This window comes from Brachyhypopomus gauderio, chromosome 10 (assembly GCF_052324685.1).
Source record: "Brachyhypopomus gauderio isolate BG-103 chromosome 10, BGAUD_0.2, whole genome shotgun sequence".
Lineage (NCBI taxonomy): Eukaryota > Metazoa > Chordata > Actinopteri > Gymnotiformes > Hypopomidae > Brachyhypopomus > Brachyhypopomus gauderio.
Window position 1 is genome coordinate 18,559,791 of NC_135220.1, and position 21,466 is coordinate 18,581,256.

Genomic DNA, 21,466 nt, shown 5'->3' on the forward strand with positions numbered 1-21,466 from the left:
GATTTATAGAGTAGTCCGAGGGGTCTTCTCATCGTACCTGCCCTCTGCTCTCCCTGTAGCTGCTGGATAAGGGTTTACCCAGCATGCAACAGCCTCTGCTTCAGATTATCTACAGCCTGCTGAGTCACATGGACCTGGTGGGCATTTCAGTCAAACCTTTCAACATGGAGGTGCTTAAAACTATCGAGAAGTTTGTACAGGTAGGTCATCTGTACAGTGTGGTTAGTGTTGTTCTGCATATCTGGACTGTAATCTGAGTATATGCTGCTATACTGTATACTATACTGTTATACTGTATATGATAGAGTTGTGCTGTGTACTATATCTGTGCATTTTACTTCTATGGACAAAATGTGCATTGACATGTGAAAGGAGTTTTCTAGAAAAGATCTGAAAGGCTCTTCCTGCACTGGTGACGTGTGTGTGTGTGTGTGTGTGTGTGTGTGTGTGTGTGTGTGTGTGTGTGTGTGTGTGTGTGTGTGTGTGTGTGTGTGTGTGTGTGTGTGTGTGTGTGTGTGTGTGTGTGTGTGTTGAAGACTGTCCACTGGAAGGAAGCGCTGAACGTGCTGAAGCTGGTGGTGTCCCGATCGGCGAGCCTCTCCATGCCGTCCTACGCCCACGGCGACCTGGCCAACCTGGAGGTCAGCCGCATGATGTGGGACGGCTCGTCTAAAGCGCTGCCCGGCAAAACGCTGGAGTTCCACTTCGACATCTCTGAGGTACTCGGGTCAAGCTCAAATGTGCTGAGAATGCAAGAACATCAAATTTGACTCTCGGCTGTCACAGAATTAAAGATTACAGCTTCCCAGTAAGCCGCTTTACCTTGAATACTGACCCAAGAATATCTAGTGGTCTGTGAAAACAGAAATAAGAGACTTCACGCATCCCGTTGTCTCACGGGCAGTAAGTTAACACTTCTAAATCTGGGCTTTGCAGCTGTTGGGCTGGAATGCAAAAGACTGATAAGAATGCTGTAAGATGGGAGTTTCTGTTGATGGGTTAGGTCAAGGCCTGGGTGTGTCTTCCTGAACTCCCATTCAGCACAGGACACCAGAGTGTCTCCAGTCTCCACATCTATGGAGTTTTGTGTGTGAACGCAGAGTACACAGGTCAACATCTAATTGCAGTCAGCCAAGTTAAGGTCAGCCAAGCAAATGAATCCAGACTATATCAGGATTCAGTAGCAAATGAACCAAAATACCTCGCTTTTCAAGATACCGTCTGAACCCAGGGTGTGGGTGTGAGAACCTCCTGAATTCCAGGAAATGATTTCAGACTTGAAACGGCTAATAAAATGTCTTCTCCCAGCTGAGCACAAGACTCCAGCAGACCGAGGACTCCAGTCTTCGTGTTCCTACACCAGGGACGGGTTTCTTGGAAAGGAACAGAGCACGATTCACGTTATTCCTGTAGACCAGTTATGCTCCACAAATGAAAAGCAGAGGAAAACAGTTTGATCGCGACTCTGCAGCGTCTCATGAGCACATTAGTAAAGTGTTGGGGTCATGGTCTGTGTCCCACAGGAAGCCCTCTTGTTTCCCCAGAGTCTTTCATGTGGCCTGATGAAAGGGCTGATATCCTGTCCAGATGGACCAGTGTAGCTTGATAAAAGCCATTTCTAACTGGGTCGTTCCACACGAGCTTACAGCACTTATCTCCCGGAAGGCTGGATCGCTAAGGTTGTGTAGCTGGAAGGCTTGGGTGCTGGAAACTTGTAGGCTTCAGTGTAGGCCTGAAGCACACACCCACACACACACACACACACACACACAGTGTGTTTAGCCTGGAGTGTTTAGCTTGGTACGTGTGCCCATGCCATGTGGTGGCATGTGGTGATCTGTAGTAGGGTGTGTGTGTGTGTGTGTGTGTGTGTGTGTGTGTGTGTGTGTGTGTGTGTGTGTGTGTCCCAGTACTGTGTTAGGTGGGGTGTGTGTGTGTGTGTGTGTGTGTGTGTGTGTGTGTCCCAGTACTGTGTTAGGTGGGCTGCATCAGAGGAACACAAGCGTAAAACTAAATTTTCTTGTTTTTTGTCATTGACAATTTACAGTTACATCTACATGTCGTCTACAAAAGTGTGCAGGCGTGTGTGTATGTGTGTTTGTGTATAGACACCAGTGATTGGACGCAGGTATGATGAGCTGCAGGGCTCTGCTGGGAGAGATGGGAAGGGCAGGGCCATCGCTGTGACTCGCAGCACCTCCTCCACCTCCTCCACCTCCAGCTCCAACCCCGTCCTGGTGCCCGTCAGCTGGAAGAGGCCACAGTCGTCCCAGGTGAGGCAGGCATACTCAAACAGTCATAATGCGGTAGATATCTACTGGCCCCTTCATTAGGAACACCATACCAATACTGGCTACAAGCCCCAGTCACTCCCAGAAGAGCCTCAGGTCTTCATGACATGGATTCCACAAGATGGGAAAGAATTTCTGTTCTGCTCGGGGTGGTTGTAGAGTGGTTATCTGAGTTGTCGTGGACTTCCTGTTAGCTTGAACTAGCCTGGCCAGTCTGTCTCCCTCCCTCTTTCCTTCACTCACTCACTCACTCCTGAACAAGGCACAGAACGACCACTTAGTGGAAGCTTTTCCAATATTTGTCTCTTCCATTATTCTGTGTGAGCTGCCAACCCAAAGCCCCACAAGTTGCTGCGGTAGCTCAGACTGAGGTTTAACATTAATGAAACATTAAGTAAAACTGAGACTGTGTGATTTTTTTTTCTAGTGCACTGCTGCCACATGATTGGCTGATTGATTAATTACACTAATGAGCATGTGTACAGGTGTTCTTAATGGCTGGTGGCTGGTGAATGTATGTTGTATAGCTTTTTTCTTCGTTTTGTTTTTTAAAGATAGCAATGTCTGACAAGGGTTTCTTGTTGTCAGTGTTGTAAACATCTGTCCATGATCATTTCCATGTGTGCCCATTTAGTTGTTGTTGATTTCTCAGCATTCAGTTAGATTAATAAAAGAGAAAAAAGGCTCCTCTCCAAATACGCTGTTAGGATCACCCTGTGGGCACTACCGTGCTCCCTGAGTGCTCTGTAGAGGGCAGTTTAGGAGGACCCCCCCCCCCCCCCCCCCCCCAGGGCCCACTGTGACCATTTCACTGTCTTTGCAGAAGCGGACGCGGGAGAAGCTGGTGAATGTGCTGTCCCTGTGTGGCCAGGAGGTGGGCCTGAGCAAGAACCCATCCGTAAGTAGCGGCCGTCACTCCCTTACTGTCCTCTCCCTTACTGTCCTCTCCCTTACTGTCCTCTCCTTTACTGTCCTCTCCCTTACTGTCCTCTCCCTTACTGTCCTCTCCCTTACTGTCCTCTCCCTTACTGTCCTCTCCTTTACTGTCCTCTCCCTTACTGTCCGCTCCCTTACTGTCCGCTCCCTTACTGTCCTCTCCCTTACTGTCCTCTCCCTTACTGTCCTCTCCCTTACTGTCCTCTTCCTTACTGTCCTCTCCCTTACTGTCCTCTCCCTTACTGTCCGCTCCCTTACTGTCCTCTCCCTTACTGTCCTCTCCCTTACTGTCCGCTCCCTTACTGTCCGCTCCCTTACTGTCCGCTCCCTTACTGTCCTCTCCCTTACTGTCCGCTCCCTTACTGTCCTCTCCCTTACTGTCCGCTCCCTTACTGTCCTCTCCCTTACTGTCCGCTCCCTTACTGTCCTCTCCCTTACTGTCCGCTCCCTTACTGTCCGCTCCCTTACTGTCCGCTCCCTTACTGTCCGCTCCCTTACTGTCCTCTCCCTTACTGTCCTCTCCCTTACTGTCCGCTCCCTTACTGTCCTCTCCCTTACTGTCCGCTCCCTTACTGTCCTCTCCCTTACTGTCCGCTCCCTTACTGTCCTCTCCCTTACTGTCCACTCCCTTACTGTCCGCTCCCTTACTGTCCTCTCCCTTACTGTCCTCTCCCTTACTGTCCGCTCCCTTACTGTCCTCTCCCTTACTGTCCGCTCCCTTACTGTCCTCTCCCTTACTGTCCTCTCCCTTACTGTCCTCTCCCTTACTGTCCGCTCCCTTACTGTCCTCTCCCTTACTGTCCGCTCCCTTACTGTCCTCTCCCTTACTGTCCTCTCCCTTACTGTCCTCTCCCTTACTGTCCGCTCCCTTACTGTCCGCTCCCTTACTGTCCTCTCCCTTACTGTCCGCTCCCTTACTGTCCTCTCCCTTACTGTCCGCTCCCTTACTGTCCTCTCCCTTACTGTCCGCTCCCTTACTGTCCGCTCCCTTACTGTCCTCTCCCTTACTGTCCTCTCCCTTACTGTCCACTCCCTTACTGTCCTCTCCCTTACTGTCCTCTCCCTTACTGTCCGCTCCCTTACTGTCCGCTCCCTTACTGTCCGCTCCCTTACTGTCCTCTCCCTTACTGTCCGCTCCCTTACTGTCCGCTCCCTTACTGTCCTCTCCCTTACTGTCCGCTCCCTTACTGTCCTCTCCCTTACTGTCCTCTCCCTTACTGTCCTCTCCCTTACTGTCCGCTCCCTTACTGTCCTCTCCCTTACTGTCCGCTCCCTTACTGTCCTCTCCCTTACTGTCCGCTCCCTTACTGTCCGCTCCCTTACTGTCCGCTCCCTTACTGTCCTCTCCCTTACTGTCCGCTCCCTTACTGTCCGCTCCCTTACTGTCCGCTCCCTTACTGTCCTCTCCCTTTTGTCCGAACCGTAGGGCCATTAAGGAAATCAGTTTATACTTAGCAGCCTGTTGGGGCTAAGCAACAATCTGGTATCAGTGAGGAGGTTAATTACTGGGATTACGCTGTGTGTAATGACACTGGAGCCACGCTCACTCCAACAGGTGATCTTCTCGTCCTGCGGAGACCTCGAGCTGATGGAACGCCAGCCCAGCCAGGTCTCGTCGGAGGACGGCACACGTGAGGACACGCTGGACGACACCGCCTCCGAGCAGCAGTTCCGCGTCTTCAGAGACTTTGACTTCCTGGACGTGGAGCTGGAGGACGGAGAGGTGAGTCAGTGGGCGGAGCTTATCTCCTGCCATGTAGCAGTACATTGAACTGGAGAATCCGTGGTTAACCTAATTTTTTATATGTCTGGGGAAACTTAATTTCAGTCTTTTAACTTCAGATCCATCTGCCAGTTCTTCCTAACTTAGGTGTTCTTTCCGAAACTTTCACTTGAGGAATGTAATGTTTGTGCAGGAAACTGCCTTCCTACAAGTTAAATTATTTTGTTCTTGGTCTGATCTCTAAAATCCTGTGCATACCGTCTCTCTTTTCTCTCTCCATCCTTCCTTCTCTCTCTTCTTTGAACTCTAGTTAACTCTGGTATTTTACCCATCTTCATTCTCTGTCTCTAACTCTTGCTTTCCTGCTCATCCTTGCTGTGTGGATAAACTCTCTGTCTTTCTCCCCTGTGCTGCCCAGGAACTTCAGGTAAGCATGTTTGCATCAGAGCTCCACCTAGAGGCTGCTAGCTGTAAATGCACGGAGCAACTCTGTGCATGAGCGTTCCACAAAGTCATTATTTAAAACATAAGCTCACCGCTTTTCTAGTATTTGATCAGAAAGACCTTGTAGATGTGCACTGAGATGCCTTAGCCCTTTCCCTGCATCTGTGCACAGTTTGTGTGGCATCGTCAGTAATTGGTTGCTGGTGTCGGGTCATTCTTAACCCAGCGGTGACACTGACAGATCCAACGTGACTGCTGTGCCTGACAGTCTCAACACACCGCTGACTCTTAGCACTACCACGTCAACGTCACTGCTGCGTAGAAAATGACCTGCCACTAAGGTGACACCCAGCGAGCCATAGCTGTGTGTTCAGACACAGACCGGAAATGAATGGGGTAGATGGTTTATTGTTCAGGGCAACCAGAGGTCTTGTGTCTGTGACTGTACACATGTACCATGCATGTGTGAGCTGTGGCCAGTGATTGTAGCTGCAAGGCTGGTGTTTCCACTGAAGTGTCTGGTGGGTATGCGGTGGCGAACCGCAGAAATGCACGTTAACAGCATCTTGTGGCCAAGTTCTGTATGCCGTGGAGACTGAGGTGTGTGTGTGTGTGTGTGTGTGTGTGTGTGTGTGTGTGTGTGTGTGTGTGTGTGTGTACGTTTCAGGGCGAGAGCATGGACAATTTCAACTGGGGCGTGCGGCGGCGTTCGCTGGACAGCACGGACCTGACGGAGCTGCTGGAGGAGGGGCAGCACTCGGACAGCATGCCCAGCCTGGGCCCGCTCCACCCTCTCCACCCGCAGCACGACTCTGACGACTCGTCCGAGGAGGAGTCCAACTCCACCAGCCAGAGCCTGTCCCACTCGCAACTCGTATGGGCCACACTTCTCCTACAAGAACCTCCCTCTTAGCCCTCCTCTTCTTTGATCCCTCTCTCTTCTCTCTCTCTCTCTCTCTCTCTCTCTCTCTCTCTCTCTCTCACACACACACACACACCCAACATGAATGATTGTTTTGTAATGACAGACTAGTTGGAGGCTTATGAATATCTTTCCTACTTGTAGACCATGAACCTGTCTCCCTCTGAGGACACCAATCACACGGACTCTCTGTCCACGTCCTACGACACCACGTCCGCTGACCCGGCCTCGCTGAACGCCACCACGCCCTGCATGGCTGCCTCCCTGCCGGACGACACCGCCATTCCGCCCGTGAGGAGAATCTGCCCAGAGGAACACATTAAAACACCTTTCAATAAACCTCACTAAGACTAACATCTGTGTGTGTGTGTGTGTGTGTGTGTGTGTGTGTGTGTGTGTGTGTGTGTGTGTGTGTGTGTGTGTGTGTGTGTGTGCGCGTGCAGCCGTTGCCAGAGGATGAGGATGGTTATGGTCAGGAGGATGACCTGGCCTTCTGTGTGAGCGAGCTGCCCCCGGGCTTTGAGTGTGGATCCGGCTTCACTCTGGAGCCACTGACTGGTTCTGAACGAGGACCCGGGTACCTGGACACGTCCTGCCTGCCGGGCTCGGCGCTGGGGTACTGCTCCAGCAGACTTAGACTTAGTTCTTCTAATGCTTATATTGGCTGACCAATAGGACTGATGTCAATTGAACATTCACCTAATGGATGATGTAATGCTGCATTGCTACTTTTTTGGTTGAAAATATTATTTGGACTGCCCTCTTGTGGATAAAAAATTCCCAGGAATATGTTTTTTTTTTTTTTGTTGTTGGTTTTTTTTGTTTTTACATTATTCTATAAAGGATAGATGGAACAAACTCTGTTGTCATAGTTACAGATTACATGCACACCAAGCAGCGCAGAGAGCTCTCTTTTTCCGTGTTGCCATAGCTACAGTTTTGGCGAGGAAAGGGACGATCTGGACGACCTGGGCTTCCCCCCTCCCCCCTCGCCCTTCTTCGCCGCCATCTTGGCCGCCTTCCAGCCCACGGCGTGTGAGGACGCGGAGGAGGCGTGGCGTTGCCACGTCAACCAGCTGGTGTGCGACTCGGACGGCGCGTGCGGCGTCTACACCTTCCGCATCTTCTACTCACTCTTCCAGGTGGCGGCCACGCTCCACACGCCTCATGTAGTTCACCAGTCAGTGTGTGCCTGAGCCAGTGCACCGTCGATGAGATGACGGTCCGATCTGAATGAATGTTCCTCCTCAGAGCATCCAGACCAAGTTCTGCGACCTGACCAGTGACGCGGCCGGTTACCTCGGCGACAGCCTGAGGGGGATCGGGGCGAAGTTCGTGAGGTCGTCCCAGACGCTGCAGACGTGCTCAGACTGCCCCGTACTGTTTGTGGACGCAGACACGGTGAGCACTGAAACTGCTCCGTCCTCGCGGAGAACGAACTTTCAACGGCTTTCTCTTAACACTTCTGTTTGTTCTGACTGGTGAGGTGTGATGGTTTAGTACTCTCCTCACTACTGCAGGTGTGATGGTTTAGTACTCTCCTCAATACTGCAGGTGTGATGGTTTAGTACTCTCCTCACTACGGCAGGTGTGATGGTTTAGTACTCTCCTCACTACTCCAGGTGTGATGGTTTAGTACTCTCCTCACTACGGCAGGTGTGATGGTTTAGTACTCTCCTCACTACGGCAGGTGTGATGGTTTAGTACTCTCCTCAATACTGCAGGTGTGATGGTTTAGTACTCTCCTCAATACTGCAGGTGTGATGGTTTAGTACTCTCCTCACTATGGCAGGTGTGATGGTTTAGTACTCTCCTCACTACGGCAGGTGTGATGGTTTAGTACTCTCCTCACTACGGCAGGTGTGATGGTTTAGTACTCCTCACTACTGCAGGTGTGATGGTTTAGTACTCTCCTCACTACGGCAGGTGTGATGGTTTAGTACTCTCCTCACTACTGCAGGTGTGATGGTTTAGTACTCTCCTCACTACGGCAGGTGTGATGGTTTAGTACTCTCCTCACTACGGCAGGTGTGATGGTTTAGTACTCTCCTCACTACTGCAGGTGTGATGGTTTAGTACTCTCCTCACTACGGCAGGTGTGATGGTTTAGTACTCTCCTCACTACGGCAGGTGTGATGGTTTAGTACTCTCCTCACTACGGCAGGTGTGATGGTTTAGTACTCTCCTCACTACTGCAGGTGTGATGGTTTAGTACTCTCCTCACTACTGCAGGTGTGATGGTTTAGTACTCTCCTCACTACGGCAGGTGTGATGGTTTAGTACTCTCCTCACTACGGCAGGTGTGATGGTTTAGTACTCTCCTCACTACGGCAGGTGTGATGGTTTAGTACTCTCCTCAATACTGCAGGTGTGATGGTTTAGTACTCTCCTCACTACGGCAGGTGTGATGGTTTAATACTCTCCTCACTACGGCAGGTGTGATGGTTTAGTACTCTCCTCAATACTGCAGGTGTGATGGTTTAGTACTCTCCTCACTACGGCAGGTGTGATGGTTTAGTACTCTCCTCACTACTGCAGGTGTGATGGTTTAGTACTCTCCTCACTACTGCAGGTGTGATGGTTTAGTACTCTCCTCACTACGGCAGGTGTGATGGTTTAGTACTCTCCTCACTATGGCAGGTGTGATGGTTTAGTACTCTCCTCACTACGGCAGGTGTGATGGTTTAGTACTCTCCTCACTACTGCAGGTGTGATGGTTTAGTACTCTCCTCACTACTGCAGGTGTGATGGTTTAGTACTCTCCTCACTACGGCAGGTGTGATGGTTTAGTACTCTCCTCACTATGGCAGGTGTGATGGTTTAGTACTCTCCTCACTACGGCAGGTGTGATGGTTTAGTACTCTCCTCAATACTGCAGGTGTGATGGTTTAGTACACTCCACTGTAGGAGCTCATTTGAAGGGGATTTTGGCATGGCCTCACCACCGATTTGAGCCTTTCTGCTAGAATCTTGACCCTTAATTAAGGACCCTTTCTCTGCACAGTGTAGATTTCACCTTTGACATTTTTACAAGGATTTAGTTGTTTCCTGGTTTTAGCCATGAAGTCTTCATCCAACTAGGTAGAGAGCGGAGTGAGTGAATTATGGAATTAAACTTGTGTTTTGTATTTTACTAAAGCATGTTTGAAGATATTTGTTAGAAGCATTAAATACATTTGTGTACATGTGCAAATACACAGCGCATATGTAACAAGCTCCAATTTAGAACTTTCAGATTTAGAACTAGTTTACCTTCAAGAAGAAATAATGAAGAGGGAAATGAAAGGATTCAAAACTCTTCAGACAGCGAGAGTTAAAGAGTTGACCTTTTAACATGAAGTGCATTCTCTCCTCACTTCCGTCAGCCTCCTGCTGAGGGAGCTGCTCTCCCTTCACTAACCAGGAGGAGAATTCACCATCACCAACGTGTGAACTTGGTGAATACTGGACTGTTGAGCATTAATACAGCATGAATGTATTTTTGTGATCCATTTCTCCCTGATGTGACCTTGTTTGCAAGCACCAAATTCTCCATTTCAGGATCATTTTATTGCATTGCTGGAGTGAAGGCTGTGTGTCAGTAGGACATTGTATCTGTTAAAAATCTTAAATCCCAGTTTCTACTCAGCCCAGACGGGCCCTATACTGTCTGGAGAAGAGTTCTCCTGAAGGAGATGTTTTAAACCTTTTCAGTTCTTGGTGCTGTTTACTAATTTCTAGAATGGTACATTGAATAATGCAGGTGGTTTTATATCAGGGTGCAGTGGTATGATGAACAGTAACCCTGCTCTATACTGCACCTCCTCTTTCTCCACAGCACGTCTTTTCTAAGTTTGTCTCCCTCCTTCCTTTGTCTGGTAGATCGTCTCCTATGGGCTGTTGGAGAAGATGAAGTTCAGCGTACTGGAGTTGCAGGAGTATTTGGACACATACAACACCAGAGAGGAGGCGGCCGTCTCCGTACGTTGTACCTCTTGCTCTTGTACATATTCAGTGTTCAAACACAGACTCGCCATACGATTCTCTAAAACTCTAAACGTAGTTCGAAACGTTGAGTTGTATGTAAAGAGGTGTAACGGCTCGTTGCGGCCCAATCTGACCCGTGCGTGTCTGTCCCTTCAGTGGCTACAGAACTGCAAGGCCACGTTTCCCAGGTGCGCCGACGACGGGGTCATCACCTGTCAACCTGGAGACACCGAGGAGAAGGTCTGCAGAACGTGTTCACAACCCGCCTCCTCTCAGTTACCGCCGCAACACTCGGCCCACCCACACACACGGCCCACACACCAGAACCCACGCCCGCCGCTGACACCGCTAGTCTCTTTCATCCGCGCACAGTCCTGAGTGCACATTCTCAGACGCCCGCGTACGGCTAACCTCAGTCTCGTAATGTTACAGAAGGCTGTGCCTACATTCTGAGGGTATCTGGGTCTCTCTTCTTCTTCTTCTCTTTGCTCCTGAGCAGTGGCCGCTAGCTCTGTGGGTTCTGCTCCTTCATGCCTTCTTCATGGCTCTGTGAACCCTAAACGACCCAGATTGCAGAAACATGAGGATGCCTCTGTCGCAGCCAGATGGTTTGACCTGGGAGAGGGAACACACTGTCCCCCTGGAGTCTTGACCAAAACATAAAACATAAACCCATAGATGATTAGGGAGATCTGCATGTTGGGCTTCATCTGGGCTCCCTGTCTTCCTCATCCTCGCTCTAGTTTGAATGTTTTGTGCATACTCACTATAGTTGAAGACCCTCTGCTTGACCTCTGCCAATCAGCTAATCTTAGGGTGTGGATTGCTGTGCTTGCTGAGGGTGCAGCCCCACTGGGGCGGGACGTGACGGGATGTGACGTGAGGGGACATGACGTGACGTGATGTGGCGGGACGGGAGGGGACGTGATGTGACGGGACGTGACGGGACGGGACGTGCATGCTATAACTAACAGCTTGTGTTTCTTCTCTCTTAACTCTGGGCTTGTCACACGCTTGCTGCGCAGCAAATGGAAACACTGGCTGTAAGTGTAAAAGGACACGCAGGTCCTTCATATGTAGTGTTTACAGTGTAAGTGTAAAAGGACACGCAGGTCCTTCATATGTAGTGTTTACAGTGTAAATGTAAAAGGACACGCAGGTCCTTCATATGTAGTGTTTACAGTGTAAGTGTAAAAGGACACGCAGATCCTTCATATGTAGTGTTTACAGTGTAAAATGTAAAAGGACACGCAGGTCCTTCATATGTAGTGTTTATAGTGTAAATGTAAAAGGACACGCAGGTCCTTCATATGTAGTGTTTACAGTGTAAGTGTAAAAGGACACACAAGTCCTTCATATGTAGTGTTTACACTGTAAATGTAAAAGGACACGCAGGTCCTTCATATGTAGTGTTTACAGTGTAAGTGTAAAAGGACATGCAGGTCCTTCATATGTAGTGTTTACAGTGTAAGTGTAAAAGGACTCACAGGTCCTTCATATGTAGTGTTTACAGTGTAAGTGTAAAAGGACACGCAGGTCCTTCATATGTAGTGTTTACACTGTAAATGTAAAAGGACACGCAGGTCCTTCATATGTAGTGTTTACAGTGTAAATGTAAAAGGACATGCAGGTCCTTCATATGTAGTGTTTACAGTAAGTGTAAAAGGACACGCCGGTCCTTCATATGTAGTGTTTACAGTGTAAGTGTAAAAGGACACGCAGGTCCTTCATATGTAGTGTTTACAGTGTAAATGTAAAAGGACTCGCAGGTCCTTCATATGTAGTGTGTACAGTGTAAGTGTAAAAGGACATGCAGGACCTGTGTTAACACTGTAAAATAGAGAGGAGTGAATTTCAGAAATAGTCAGAATGTATAAAACGTTTGGAGTGGCTGTACAACTTTTTGTGCAGGTTTCTTAACTATGTATGTTTGCGTGTGTGTGTGTGTGTGCGTGTGTGTGTGTGTGTGTGTGTGTGTGCGCGCGCGCGCGTGTGTGTCTCATCATGTCTTCTATCTGCTGATCCTACAGCAGCTGGAGTTGTGTCAGCGGCTGTACAAACTGCATTTCCAGCTCTTACTGCTTTTCCAGTGCTACTGCAAACTGATCGCAAAGGTCAGCACCATCAGCTCCGTGCCAGAGGTACGTAGCCCCTGTAAACTCGCTGGGGCCGCCCCTATGTGCCCCGCAGAGGGGCATTTCAACGTGCACTTTATCCCACTGCAAACTCTGCAAGAGATTCACTGAGTGAGATTTCATTAAACTACTCTCTCCTGTGTGAATGAACTGATACAGCACATACATAGAAACAGCTATGTTTGAATGTATGAATACGTATGTATGAATTTATATGTTATAATATTAATATGCACTTAATAATCAGTTTTTTCTCTAATCCTAAATTCACAAGACATTCTGTCTGTGGATTAATATGAATATTGCGTTAATTCCAGTCTTAAAACTGGAATTTGAATAGTGAAGTTTGAGTCTCGATGACCCCTCCTATGCTGTCCCGTTGTGTCCTGCAGCTGCTGAACATGTCCCGCGAGCTGGGTGAGCTGAAGTCCAATCTGCAGGTGGCAGCGTCAGTGGTGGCCGGTGGGCAGGACCCCCAGCAGTGGGGGGCCACCCAGCCTGGCTTCCCCACCTCGGAGGCAGCCGTGCAGTCCATCCTAGAGTGTCTGAGGAACAGTCAGCTCACCACGGCCATCCGCCACATACACCAGTGCAGGTCAGGCACACACCGCCTTCTGCAGTGGTGCAACATGCATTATTTGGGTTAAAATGAACCAGGGGAATTTGTCCACTAGGGGGAGACAAAACCCCATAATAAGAGAAAGCAAAGATACACAAGGTCAAATAATGCATCCTCTCAGTAAGGTACTCGGACGCCTTTGGCGTGCAGCATACCATGCCAGAGTGGACTTAAAACGAAGTCCAGATCACCAACATTTAGAAGGTCCAGAGAATAGAATAGAATAGAATAGAATAGAATAGCTTTATTGTGACTGAAAGATTGTTGTAAAACAGTGCTGAAAACAGTGAAACAAGCTGTATTTCAGTCTGTTGGTGGTTGACTTTAGTAAACATGAGGACATGGTTCAGATTTTCTTTCTCCCTTTCTTCCTACAGACAACTATGGCCAAACGACATATTTGGTGGGAAATCGGAAGACGAAGTCCAGACGCTACTGAACATCCACTTTCGCCACCAGTCTCTGGGTCAGACGGGCACATACGCCCTGGTGGGCTCCAACCAGGACCCGGCGCAGATATGCGCCAAGCTGATGGAGCTCAACGGGGAGATCCGAGACATGATCCGCCACGCCCAGGGGTACCGTGTCATCTCAGCCAGCCTCCTGGAGTCCAGCACGTCCGCCGTGAGTCTCTGACAGGAGGCCTGCAGCCCCCCGGACCAGCCATGGCCTGGACCCCCCGACCACTGGATCCCCCCTTAGACACCCAACCCCTCCTCCCCCAGCCCTGGCCCTGCACCTCCCCCCTCCTCCCCTCTCCTCCAGGCCACATCCAGTGCACTGTCTGGGAGTGCTGCAGCCCTTTCGAGGCTCTGTCCCACAAACTTGCACCCTACTTAGGGAGACTTGGACAAGCGTCTTTGACCGTATTGAATAGGAAGGGGCTCTTGAGAGTAAACGTGTCTTCAGGTTCTCAGATGTGCAGCAGCACAGGAGAAACAGAACTGCTACTGTGCGACACTTCGGATTAATTCACCGTCACGTTTATATATATATATATATATATATATAGTTGCACTATATTACGTTTTCTAAATCAAACATCACAAAGGAAGAGGAAGAGTCCTGTTTGCTACTGACAAAAATGCTGCATTTTTTTTGGTAAGAAAACGCCAAAGCTGGTAGGAACTTCTGAAGGCGCCTGCGCTATATTGTCCACTGGGAAACGTGCAATGAAGGATCGCTGAACTGGATGCCTTTCTACTGTAGAATGTTCTAAATTAATTTTGGCTACCAAGACGCACTAGAGGTCGTTGCTTGTTGTAAATGTTTTTCGATTGAGAAGCTGAACGCTTGTGTGTTTTGAGGCCCTCTCTCACTGGTACTGTACTCAACACTGAATAGAAAACATCAGCTTAAGCATTTGCACGTAAACATGCTGATATTTAGCGACCATACTTTAAAGGCAAAATCAATAGGCTGAGCTGGTAATATGTGTACTCCAGTGTTGATTAAGGTCAGTGAGACCATCAGGCCCTTTAATTTTGAGAGGTTTCATGTTCTACCACGCACGGACACCAAGTGTTTTGTATTGTCGAGATGCACATCCGTGCATTGAACGTAGCTTTTGAGAATTTGTGATGGTCAAAACTGCCAGACATGTGTTTTTACATTTAGAACTATTTATTAATGAAAATTTTAACTGAGCTGTATTTGTGTGAAGTCCTAACGGGAGACGCTGATGTAGGTCAGTTCTGTGTTCAGAGTGTGTGCATGCCCACAGAGATTAGATTGCACATTTTCCTTAGGGAAAAGTCTTAGCTCTACAACCTGTACATACTTTAATGGCTTTTGTGAAGTAATTGTTGGGTGCACAGTCAAGTGTCATGTCAATAAAACATTCAAATCAACTCCTTTCCCCGGAACCAACGCTTTAGACAGACCCAGTTTCGCCACCATCCATGGCACCATGCACACAAGTTAATGCAGTCAATATAAACACATTACAGTGGAGGAGGTGGATTAATCGTTCCATTGAAACCAGTAAAGACGGAAGAAACTTGGCAGGAGCTCAGCAACATTGAATGGTCCTGCTGACGTGGAAGCTGTAGGTGAAAGCGAGGTGGGTCTGTATAATGCTGCATCATATTTTATTCAGAGTTCAAAAGCATACATTCATCAGCAATACAAAAATATATCTTAATTCATTTCCGTCGACGTTGATTATAAAAAGACGAGATGGAGGGACGTTCAGACGATGTATTTGAAGCTGTAGGTGGTGTCGCACGACAACCTCTTGCCTTTGCAGCGTCCGCACAGGTCCTGGCGATGAGGGCGGCGCATGTCGATATGGCGAAGCTTCTGCTCACAGCGGCAACGCGTCTGCTGACAGGCCTGTGGATAGAGGAGCGAGATATTGGCCGACACCAGAGACTCGGGCCTTTACGCTCATGTTTGCATACGATTGAAGTCGCACCACACCTGGCACTGGATAGACTCCACTCGGTATGGGTTCAGTCCTGCCTGGCACTTCCTGCAGTGCTGCTTGAAATAAACCTAGTGGAGTGTGTTTGTTAAAACGTTGCCAAAAAGCTCAGAAGACTGACTAGATGTTCAAGGTACACTACCTTGCAGGTTCCAGAGATGCACCACACGTAAGCGCTCTCCCAGCGAATATTGCACTTGTTGCAGTGGTAATATCCATATTTCTGCTCCAGAAACTAGACAAAGAAGAATTTCACAGCAAGAGCAAGTCCAAGAGCAAGCATGAAAAACCACAGTATTACAACAGACCTGAAAGCTGAATCTGTTAGGCCTCCAGCTTGGTGAAGAACTGCGTTGCTGGGGCTCAGTTTCCAGCCACGAGTCGGTTCCCTCCTTGCCGTCCTCCTCGCAGTCTTCGTCAGCCGCTTCAGCGTCTTCGTTTACATCAGAGCTGTCGAGCCTTTCGCCATCCTCGCGTTGGTCGGCACGGACGGGTACGGAGAAAAACCTGCGGTCGAAGACCGGCGAGTAGATGGCGACGGGACGGGAGAAACGCACGGTGTTCACGGGGGTACCGGGAAGGTCCGGGCGCTTCACAGGGCTGCTGGCTTTTGGAGAGCCCAGTTTGCTTTCGCGATAAAACAACGTTTTGGGTCCGAGAGAACACTGAACGGTGGCGTTTACCTTGGGATTTACCTGGACCCCAAACTCCTTCGTATTAGCCTTACGCAGGCAGGGGGTTAAGTTAGGGTTCACCTGAGACAATAGGGCCTTCAGGTGAGCACGTTTGTAAATCTCAAAGTAGTCGGGAATCTCTGGCACCGCGCCAAAATGAGCTTTTTTATTCCAGTGCGTGTTTTTGAATTTGGTGCTCCCATGGTAAAAGGGCACGTAGCCAGCATAGCCACCTAAGTTATAAGCAGGAAAGTTCATTCCCTCCATCGCTAACTAAGACTTTCGTCCTCACAGCGGGCCATTTATCGTTTCGTTCATTCCGGGTCCCAATTGAATCCTCCACCGGGCGAGATGACAATTAGGCGATTAACCGCAGGTGTGTGTGCTTGGGCCGCCATCACGCGCAGTAGTAGTGATCACTGTTCACTCTTATTCACAAATGTTTATTGGAACTCTCATTTGTGGCTTTTGTTAATACATCCTCAAAAAAAATCCCTGTGGTCTCCGGCAATTTAAAGGCCACCCGTGGTAAGGTGGCTATGGGCATTTCAAAGCGGGCCAGGTTTGTATTCCAGTAACTCCGAATGAACAGATGTGCAAAAGTCGTAAAAATAAGGGTGTGGATTTATATGTGATGCTTTGATACACAAAGGTAAGCAGAGAAGGCCGCAATACGATACGTCTATCAGTTAAGCTTTTCATAGGAGGTAGAGGTAACCTAAACATATCGTCTACATTATGTACTCTGCTGTATTATTAAGCTACTGACTGGGTGGCGAACGTAAATTGTTACCGGGGCGGTGTATATATACACAACCGTCAGAGCAGATGGACGATATATTGTCATTCATCCACTACTTTTTTATGTCATGCGATCGACCGACACTCGCGATCGACGTAATAGGCACCCCTGGTGTATGCGATAAATACCTATTATGCATGCATATAGTGAATTTATCTCCACACAATGGCTTTCAATAAAGATACATTTAGAAGATGTGAAAAGATCACATCTAGGAATTAAGTAGGTAAATCTGTAAGCGCTTCAGTGCCAAGACATTTTTTCAAAATAAAAGTCATGGGTTAGTTCAACTTTTAAACATGTGCAACTGAACATGTGAACCTATAAACACAAAGATATCAAGTACATACAAGGAGCAATGCATTTAATGTGCATCTGGAAATATTTCTCACATTTGTGAAAACACTGCACTGCACTGTATCTATACAGTAAAAAAAAGAAGTCAGCTAGTGTTATTTATAGACAGACATAGGCTTATGTATTGCAAACGTTTTTAAATGATTTTACCTCCACTACAAAGTTCCACAGCTTGTAGAGTCATTCTGCTTGGTGTGTACAATGACACCAGGCTGCCACTGAATGTCGATCCATTCATCTTTTCCCAGAGTAGTTCTTTGCCTTTTGAAGAGCTCACTTAACAAAAATTATATTGAAAAGAGTATTATGCTAAATATGAACTAATTTAAAGTGTAATACAGAATGACTGCTGTCCTTGCTAAAATTATGCAAAATAGCTTACAAAAATGTATATCAGTTCAACTGTAAACTTTCTTTAAAAATAGTTTTTTAATGCAATTTCTAGTACTTTGCAGATTACATTCGTGAACCTTTTAACTGCCCTCTGTGACTTTCTGCTCTTCATGTCCAAGAGGATCAAGGATGTAAATTGTTCTTTGAAGTGCATTGATGTACTATAAATAACAATTATTCATTTTATTATTCTGGTATTGTGAACTTTTATTTTAAAGTTTAAAGAGGAGTGTGTGTGTGCTCTCTCACCACCAATATCCAGTGACCACCAGTGTTGCATGCTCCAATAATATCCTGATATTTTGAGAGTTTGAACTACATGAGTGTCAGTGTGATCTGTGCAGCTCACCACTGATACCACAGTCTCATTTCCCATACTAGAAAAGAGCCGTTTCACCTACATAGCCATAAGAATAAAGTATTTTTAAAAATGGTCATATAGCTACATATAAAAATGGACTTTTTAAGCTATAGTTACTTTTTCTTTGGCACACGGTGTCTCAGCAGTATTTTGCTTCACACACACAGTTGCAGGATGGAATACTGTGGAAGAAATATATATATTGAAAACAGTGTATGTTAAACTGGAATGGTCTTCCAGAGAGCTGTGTCGCTTTTAAATTTCCTAGAATCAGCCCACTCCACAATGGAAAAAATGCCTAAGTAGGTTTCAAACAGAGTTCGGATGATGTCTGGGTATAAGTATACATCAGTCCCAGATTTCAGTTCATCTTCTGTCACTGAAGTGTTCTGGATGACATTTAGATCTGTCCTGAAGGCTGTGAATGGTGATCCACCACTCATTGTTTTCAGGTTTGTCTGCATTCCCTCTTCCCCATGCAGGTAAAGAAAGCAAAGCTCCACATCTGAAGTTTTAGTAATGAGATTCTTTAACTCAGTTACACTTTTCTGTACATTTTGAGTTTCATTTTCTGTTGTGAATGCCACACACATATGCCTGAAGATTTATTTTGCCTTGTCAAGCATCGTGGTGTGCTGGAGAAGACCAAAGCAAAATGGCAAATTGTCTCAGCCCTCTGTCCTCTCAGCCCTCTGTCCTTAGTCTTTCGGCCAGCAGAATTAAAAATGCCTTTATTGTGTGAGCAGCACATATGTGCACTATGGTGAACTCTGCATCCTTTATTTTTCCATCCCAGCGCTCCATTATTTTGGCAATCAGGAATGCCTTCTCAAGGTACTGACGGATGTTGTCCTTAATGAAGGACAAAAAGGTGCCCTGAATTAATGCCCTGCTGTAATCTACTTCTACTTTGTGGACACACATTTTTGTGCATTTTGCCAAATTTGTTACAAACTTCAGTAACCAAATTGCAATAGTTGGGACATCATGGTCATTTGAATGCATTTCAGTCACTAGGAGTGGTGGTGCATCATGTCCCCTCCTTGGCAGTGTTAGAGTGTAATACAACACTCGTTTAGCCTGTTGTGGTATTTTTGCTACCACATCACCTGTTGCATCTAGATGAAGGGAAAGGTTGTTTGTTTTTCTCAGATGTGCCACCAGGATTGACACTCTGCTCTGTGAACAGATGCACAGCTATTGGATTTATTTGCTTATTAAGTGCTGAACCTATCCAGGCCTGTTTGAATAATGTCACACTCCATTATAATTTGTGTGAGCATCATCTCAAGCATGACATTGTCATGAGTTCTGTTGGCGTGGTTAATCTCAGAAGAGATCACTTTGAGAATGTCACATTTTAAACATCTGGTAATATTCCCAGCTACCAGCTCTTCTTTTGGGGTTCTCTGTAATTTGCTGTAATAAGTATTACTGATGCCTTGTGATAAGGCCTTAGCTATTTCCCCCCTCCTATGCATGCTTGCCCATCTGTGGTGAATCTCCCCCATTCTGTGAAGGACACAGTGGCCCTGGCGTCTTGGACCTTTACCATTTTATCTGTCTCTGGTTTGTGCAAAATAAGAAATGTGTATCTGGCTTTGCAGGTGGAGAACGTACAAAAAGCACATGCCTTGAAAAACGGAGCTTGTCTTTTTCTGCTGAATGGTTTTTTCAGACACTGGTATTTGAAGGACAAGGTAGACGCAGGATTTTTGTTCTGAAGCAATTGTTAAAGACGTGTCCATGATTTATGGAGATGTTTTGCGTGTTTTTTAGGAGCTATGTTTTTCCATTTCTTAGAGCCAATATAAAAGCTGAAATGATCTAGAAACACTTTTTGTTTTGCGCTATTGTCTGTGCACGTCCTTGTGTGCTGACTGTATGTGTATATATATATATATATGGTCTCTGGTCTGACCCCCGGACCATCAGGGCTCACTCCACACAAAGCCCTGTCCTTTCTCCCCGACTCTTCTTCTACACTAACAGCTGTGCCTCCATGAGGCAGCCAAACTCCTGAGGTTTGCTGATACCACCCTCACTAGGCTAATCTCTGTTGGGGATGAATCAGCCTACAGCAGGTATAGACAAACTAATACAGTTGCATCTCAGTAAATTAGATAATCAAAAAGTTAATCAATTTCAGTAATTAAATACAAAAAATTTAAACGCATGTTATATAGATTCATCACAAACAGGGTGATCTATTTCAAGTGTTTATTTCTGTTAATGTTGATGATTATGGCTTACAGCCAACAAATACCTAAAATTATTATCTCAGAAAATTAGAACATTAGAAATGCTGGCCTACTGAATGTAGCGTGGCATGGAGGTGATCATCCTGTCTGTGGCACTGCTGAGGTGTTATGGAAGCCCAGATTGCTTTGATGTTGTAATTTACTGAGATGCGCCTGTATTCTGGAGCAAAATAACCTCTCCCTGCAGAACTTCACCTGTTGCTAGGTTACGGATAAACTGAGCTGAGCAGTTCACATTTTACGGCACCATTTAATACAAAATGATCCAGTTATGTGATTCTATATTACTTATTTATTATGTTAAAATAAGGATTTCAAGTCTTAAAGCTCAAGTCCAAGTCAGTAAAGGTAAAGTTTTTTCTTTGTGTTCTCTCTTCACTTTGCTTCGTTGTTCCATATGCTTGCCTAAACTATCTCTAATATACATACTTTTTGTGACTTAGTATGGAGCCCTTATTCCAATTCGTCTAAACGTGGCGCTGGAGGCATTTGGAGGATCTTGGCATTTAGCTCCTCCTCCTCCAGTGCTCTAGTGTCTTCAAGCAGGTCCTTTAGAGCAGCATAATATCGGCGTGCTAGGCATAAGAGGTTCATTGTATCACTGTTTTAAGTTGTGAAAAAAGCAGCAACTATGTCTGGAAGAGGAAAGGGTGGTAAAGGTCTTGGGAAAGGAGGCGCTAAGCGTCATCGCAAGGTTCTCCGTGACAACATCCAGGGCATTACTAAGCCCGCAATCCGCCGTCTGGCTCGTCGTGGCGGTGTCAAGCGTATCTCCGGTCTGATTTACGAGGAGACCCGTGGTGTTCTCAAAGTGTTCCTCGAGAACGTGATCAGGGACGCGGTCACCTACACCGAGCATGCCAAGAGAAAGACCGTCACCGCTATGGATGTGGTTTATGCTCTGAAACGCCAGGGACGTACTCTGTACGGTTTCGGAGGTTAAATCCTGAACTAAAGACAAAAAACAACGGCTCTTTTAAGAGCCACCCATATAATCCGTTAAAGAGTTGTTCCATGTTTTACTACCTATACACGTTGAATGAATAAATACTGACAAAAAGCTGTTAAACTCATTTAAATGTTTGCATGTTGTAGATTCTTACGTTTAAATATCTCACTTTAAAACACGCTTCCTTGAACGAGTAGAAAAGTGCGAT

General features: G+C 46.9%; 3 protein-coding genes across 12 annotated transcripts in view; 2 read left to right on the plus strand and 1 right to left on the minus strand.

Moving 5' to 3' along the window:
- fryb (furry homolog b (Drosophila)) overlaps positions 1 to 14,886 on the plus strand; it is a 64,974-nt gene extending 50,088 nt beyond the window's left edge. For 7 of the 10 annotated variants that reach the window (XM_077020199.1, XM_077020193.1, XM_077020192.1 and 4 more), the window contains 16 exons: positions 60 to 200; positions 537 to 719; positions 2,109 to 2,273; positions 3,115 to 3,189; positions 4,783 to 4,950; positions 6,062 to 6,268; positions 6,461 to 6,607; positions 6,760 to 6,932; positions 7,248 to 7,458; positions 7,568 to 7,717; positions 10,178 to 10,276; positions 10,439 to 10,522; positions 11,308 to 11,325; positions 12,313 to 12,423; positions 12,810 to 13,012; positions 13,414 to 14,886. In XM_077020199.1, coding sequence (XP_076876314.1) covers positions 60 to 200; positions 537 to 719; positions 2,109 to 2,273; positions 3,115 to 3,189; positions 4,783 to 4,950; positions 6,062 to 6,268; positions 6,461 to 6,607; positions 6,760 to 6,932; positions 7,248 to 7,458; positions 7,568 to 7,717; positions 10,178 to 10,276; positions 10,439 to 10,522; positions 11,308 to 11,325; positions 12,313 to 12,423; positions 12,810 to 13,012; positions 13,414 to 13,672 — 2,394 coding nt within the window. In that variant the 3' untranslated portion in view covers positions 13,673 to 14,886. The remainder of the gene's footprint in view (positions 1 to 59; positions 201 to 536; positions 720 to 2,108; positions 2,274 to 3,114; positions 3,190 to 4,782; positions 4,951 to 6,061; positions 6,269 to 6,460; positions 6,608 to 6,759; positions 6,933 to 7,247; positions 7,459 to 7,567; positions 7,718 to 10,177; positions 10,277 to 10,438; positions 10,523 to 11,307; positions 11,326 to 12,312; positions 12,424 to 12,809; positions 13,013 to 13,413) is intronic. The other 3 variants (XM_077020195.1, XM_077020201.1, XM_077020202.1) reach the window with 1 other exon arrangement.
- A 223-nt stretch (positions 14,887 to 15,109) lies between these two features.
- zar1l (zygote arrest 1-like) lies at positions 15,110 to 16,450 on the minus strand. Its single transcript, XM_077020203.1, has 4 exons — positions 15,770 to 16,450; positions 15,604 to 15,696; positions 15,458 to 15,532; positions 15,110 to 15,370 (listed from the first exon to the last, which is right to left on the minus strand). The coding sequence occupies exons 1-4, from the start codon at positions 16,400 to 16,402 to the stop codon at positions 15,227 to 15,229; spliced, it is 945 nt and encodes a 314-aa protein (XP_076876318.1). The 5' UTR covers positions 16,403 to 16,450; the 3' UTR covers positions 15,110 to 15,226.
- A 4,490-nt stretch (positions 16,451 to 20,940) lies between these two features.
- Positions 20,941 to 21,252, plus strand: LOC143526179 (histone H4). Its single transcript, XM_077020827.1, has one exon. It carries the CDS (start codon positions 20,941 to 20,943, stop codon positions 21,250 to 21,252), a length of 312 nt encoding a protein of 103 aa, XP_076876942.1.
- Positions 21,253 to 21,466: the final 214 nt, after the last annotated feature.

Coding starts and splice junctions, on each gene's coding strand:
- LOC143526179 (XM_077020827.1), top strand. CDS start 20,941: ATGTCTGGAAGAGGAAAGGGTGGTAAAGGTCTTGGGAAAGGAGGCGCT.
- zar1l (XM_077020203.1), bottom strand. CDS start 16,402: ATGGAGGGAATGAACTTTCCTGCTTATAACTTAGGTGGCTATGCTGGC. Junction 15,697..15,769: donor CTAACAGATTCAGCTTTCAG/GTCTGTTGTAAT, acceptor TTCTTTGTCTAG/TTTCTGGAGCAGAAATATGG. Junction 15,371..15,457: donor TGGAGTCTATCCAGTGCCAG/GTGTGGTGCGAC, acceptor CTCTATCCACAG/GCCTGTCAGCAGACGCGTTG.